Source organism: Poecilia mexicana, unplaced genomic scaffold (genome assembly GCF_051168715.1).
Source record: "Poecilia mexicana isolate PSO_F unplaced genomic scaffold, ASM5116871v1 scaffold_18, whole genome shotgun sequence".
Taxonomy (NCBI): domain Eukaryota; kingdom Metazoa; phylum Chordata; class Actinopteri; order Cyprinodontiformes; family Poeciliidae; genus Poecilia; species Poecilia mexicana.
The window spans coordinates 4,661,599-4,665,013 of NW_028263387.1; the positions used below are offsets into that span (position 1 = coordinate 4,661,599).

The 3,415-nt window shown below is 41.7% G+C and overlaps 1 protein-coding gene across 1 annotated transcript; it reads right to left on the reverse strand.

Moving 5' to 3' along the window:
• Positions 1-722: 722 nt before the first annotated feature.
• On the reverse strand, positions 723-3,133 carry LOC148153876 (uncharacterized). The gene has a single exon (XM_088015877.1). It carries the CDS (start codon positions 3,131-3,133, stop codon positions 1,013-1,015), a length of 2,121 nt encoding a protein of 706 aa, XP_087872003.1. The 3' UTR covers positions 723-1,012.
• Between the last annotated feature and the right edge of the window lie 282 nt (positions 3,134-3,415).

Here is a 3,415-nt window from a genome sequence, read left to right on the forward strand (position 1 = left end):
TGGGGCCCTGGTGACCCGCGTCACCAGGACCCCACCAGGGCCGAGGGAACACTGTTTCCAATGGTGGTACTCATCATAAGGGGTCTTTGGGCTGCACTTGGTCTGGTTCCTCACCTAGGACCTGTCTGCATTGGGTGACCCAACCAGAGCCATGAAGCCCCTGACAGCTCCTAGGATCACTGGGACACTCAAACCCCTCCACCACGATAAGGTGGCAGCCTATGGAAGGGATGTGTATGTGTGTGCATGTTTATATGTGTGCATGTGTGTAAAGAAGCAATTCTTGCAGTTTCTTAAACTCCTTTAGGGGGCAATTTACATTGACCAATTGACCTAACCTACATGTTTTAGGGGATGTGGGGGAAACCAGAGCACCTGGAGAAAACCCACGCAGGCACGGGGAGAACATGCAAACTACACACAGCAAAGATGTGACACATCCTCTCTGTGCAGCTGCAGTGCTAGCCACTGCATCTCCGTGCTGCCAATTTTTTTTCTATTTCAAATTCATCTTAAAGTTTTAGTGTGTTTTTGAATTGGGTTAGGAAGGGATCTTTTTTTTAGTTGTTTAATGGGAGGTCTCAGATGTAGTGCTGATGCCACATGACTCTTAGGTGATTTTAAAGCAATTCTTGCAGTTTCTTAAACTCCTTTAGGGGGCAATTTACATTGACCAATTGACCTAACCTACATGTTTTAGGGGATGTGGGGGAAACCAGAGCACCTGGAGAAAACCCACGCAGGCACGGGGAGAACATGCAAACTCCACACAGCAAAGATATGACACATCCTCTCTGTGCAGCTGCAGTGCTAGCCACTGCATCTCCGTGCTGCCCATTCTTTTTCTATTTCAAATTCATCTTAAAGTTTTAGTGTGTTTTTGAATTGGGTTAGGAAGGGATCTTTTTTTTTTGTTCTTTAATGGGAGGAAAAAAAACTGGCCTTTCTAAATTTCCTCATAACGGAGTGTCGCATGGCACGATGGTTAAAGCTAGATGTTCTTGATTTTAGTTCACTCTTTTCTTTCTTTTTTCGATTTCTTGAAACGCATAGAGTTTTGCATTCTTTTCCAAATTGAAAGCTTTGGCTTTTTCCTTTTATCATCCTCCATGTTGTCCAAATTCTCCTGGATGGATCCTGCAGCGAAGTCTGTCATTTCCAAATACAGGGGACAAATTGATGAGGTTTCTTCTAAGAAATCCTCCTCAGAAGAAACCTCTTGATGTAAAACTTCAACATGGTCAGGTTGGCTCTCTTTCTCCTCCTCTTGAAAATCTATGAACTCTTGTGGTGTTTTTTGTTCGAGATCTTCCTTATCTGTCAGAAAGTTGGCAAGGTCTAGATAGTCATTTGCTTTTTCCAAATTAATATTTCTCTCACAACTTACTTGCTGAAATTTTTCTACTTCTTGTTTCAGTGCAGCAATGTCGGTCTCATATCTACAATGCAGCACCTGGTATAAATCTTTTATCTGCTCTAACTTAGTCTGCGCATCCCTTTCCTTCTCTTGCAGTAATTCTATCTCTTTTGCCGTGTTTTCTCGGAGGGTGGCATTTATGGCTTTCATATTCTTGAGAAGCACCACGTTCTTCAAGTGTTCTTTTGTCTCCTGAATTATCTTTATCTGAAGCTTTTCCACCTTCTGTAGAAGTGAAGAATGGCTTGTTTCATATTGGCCCATATTACATTTTAAATCTTTTGCGATCTTCTTGAATTTCTGATGCAGGGTCTGGACCTCTTTTGACAGTGCTTCATATCTGAGTTTGTAGATTTGCTCAAGGTCATCTCTCTTTGCTCTATCTGAATTGGCTTTTCTTTCACGCTCTAGCTCTTTCTCATGTGTTTCCACTTGGGCTTTAAGACCAGAAACATCTCTTTCATATTTCTGATCGAGTTCTTCATATGAACGTTTCACCTGGTCCAATTTTGCCTGTAAACGTTTTTCGCTGCTTTGCAGAAACGTGAACTCTTTTGTCATTGATTCATAGATAAAGTCTCGATCTTCTCTCAGATTGTTGATTTCCTCGAGGTCTTTCTTTGCTCTATCTGAATTGGCTTTCCTTTCACGCTCTAGCTCTTTCTCATGTGTTTCCACTTGGGCTTTAAGACCAGAAACATCTCTTTTATACTTCTGATCGAGTTCTTCATATGAACGTTTCACCTGGTCCAACTCCACCAGCTTATTGTGTTCACTGATTTCCAGAAACGTGAACTCTTTTGTCATTGATTCATAGATAAAGTCTCGATCTTCTCTCAGTTTGTTGATTTCCTCGATGTCTTTCTTTGCTCTATCTGAACTGGCTTCTCTTTCATGCTCTAGCTCTTTCTGATGTCTTTCCACTTGGGCTTTAAGACCAGAAACATCTCTTTCATACTTCTCATTGAGTTCTTCGTATGAACGTTTCACCTGGTGCAATTCTGCCTGTAAACTTTTTTCGCTACTTTGCAGAAATGTGATGTCTTCTGACATCTTTTGAAACATATCGTCCTTTTCAGCTCTTAGATTCTCAAGGACCAGTTGTACCTCACTAACCCTCTCTTCATAAAACTTTTGCATCTCGGCCTCCTGCCTTACCAGAGCAACGTCGGATTCATACTTGGAGCAAAGCTCCTCGTGGGAAGTCTGGAGTTTGTCCAGTTCTTCTTGAAGGGTTTTGCTTTTTTCTTTCTCAGCCTGGATTTCTGATGTAAATGCTTCTTGGCTGTGGAGGTGGGCTATCTTTAATTCTACAAAGTCTTGTTGGAGCATCTTCTTGTTCTTATATTTCATATCGTTGTGCACCTTGGAAGTGAGGATCGCAGCATTAATAACTGCTGGATCACAAAGCTTCTCTATTCTCTCAAGTTCCCTCTTTGTCTCTTTGCCCTTGTTGATAAACACTTCTTTAAGAGCTTTCTGCCTTTTTAACTGGAGTTTCGTTTCTTCCAGCTCTGCTTCCAGCTGGGCCAGTCTTTGATTGTCTTCAAACCTTTGGGCTCTCTCCATTTCTAAAAGAGAGCCCATCCTTTGGATTTCCTCGTGCAAAACATTCGGGTGCACAGGAGGGAACCCGCCTTGGACATTTCGATGGATGCCCCTTCTCACCTGGGGTCCCATCATTCCATTGTGGCTTCTCGGGTTTTGATAAGACATTTTCCCTCAATACGTTCTCCACAATCTATCGATTTCTAAATTACCTGAACGGTCGTTTTGAAAAAGCTTTGCTAATTTCTGAACTAGTCAGTGATACAGCAATGAAAAATATGCAGAATTCTTTTCTATATGTATAGTTTATGACATCACACAGACTGCCTCACTAGTGACATCACAGACTCTTCTTTTGCTGGTGGTGTTACATCATCCCACCAGCAAATGGCATACTTTTTATTCTTGTTTATATTCAAAATAGTTTGATTCACTTGGATTTTGTCCCAT

Excerpts from the sequence above, each read along its gene's own strand:
- LOC148153876 (XM_088015877.1), bottom strand. The coding sequence starts at position 3,133 with ATGTCTTATCAAAACCCGAGAAGCCACAATGGAATGATGGGACCCCAG.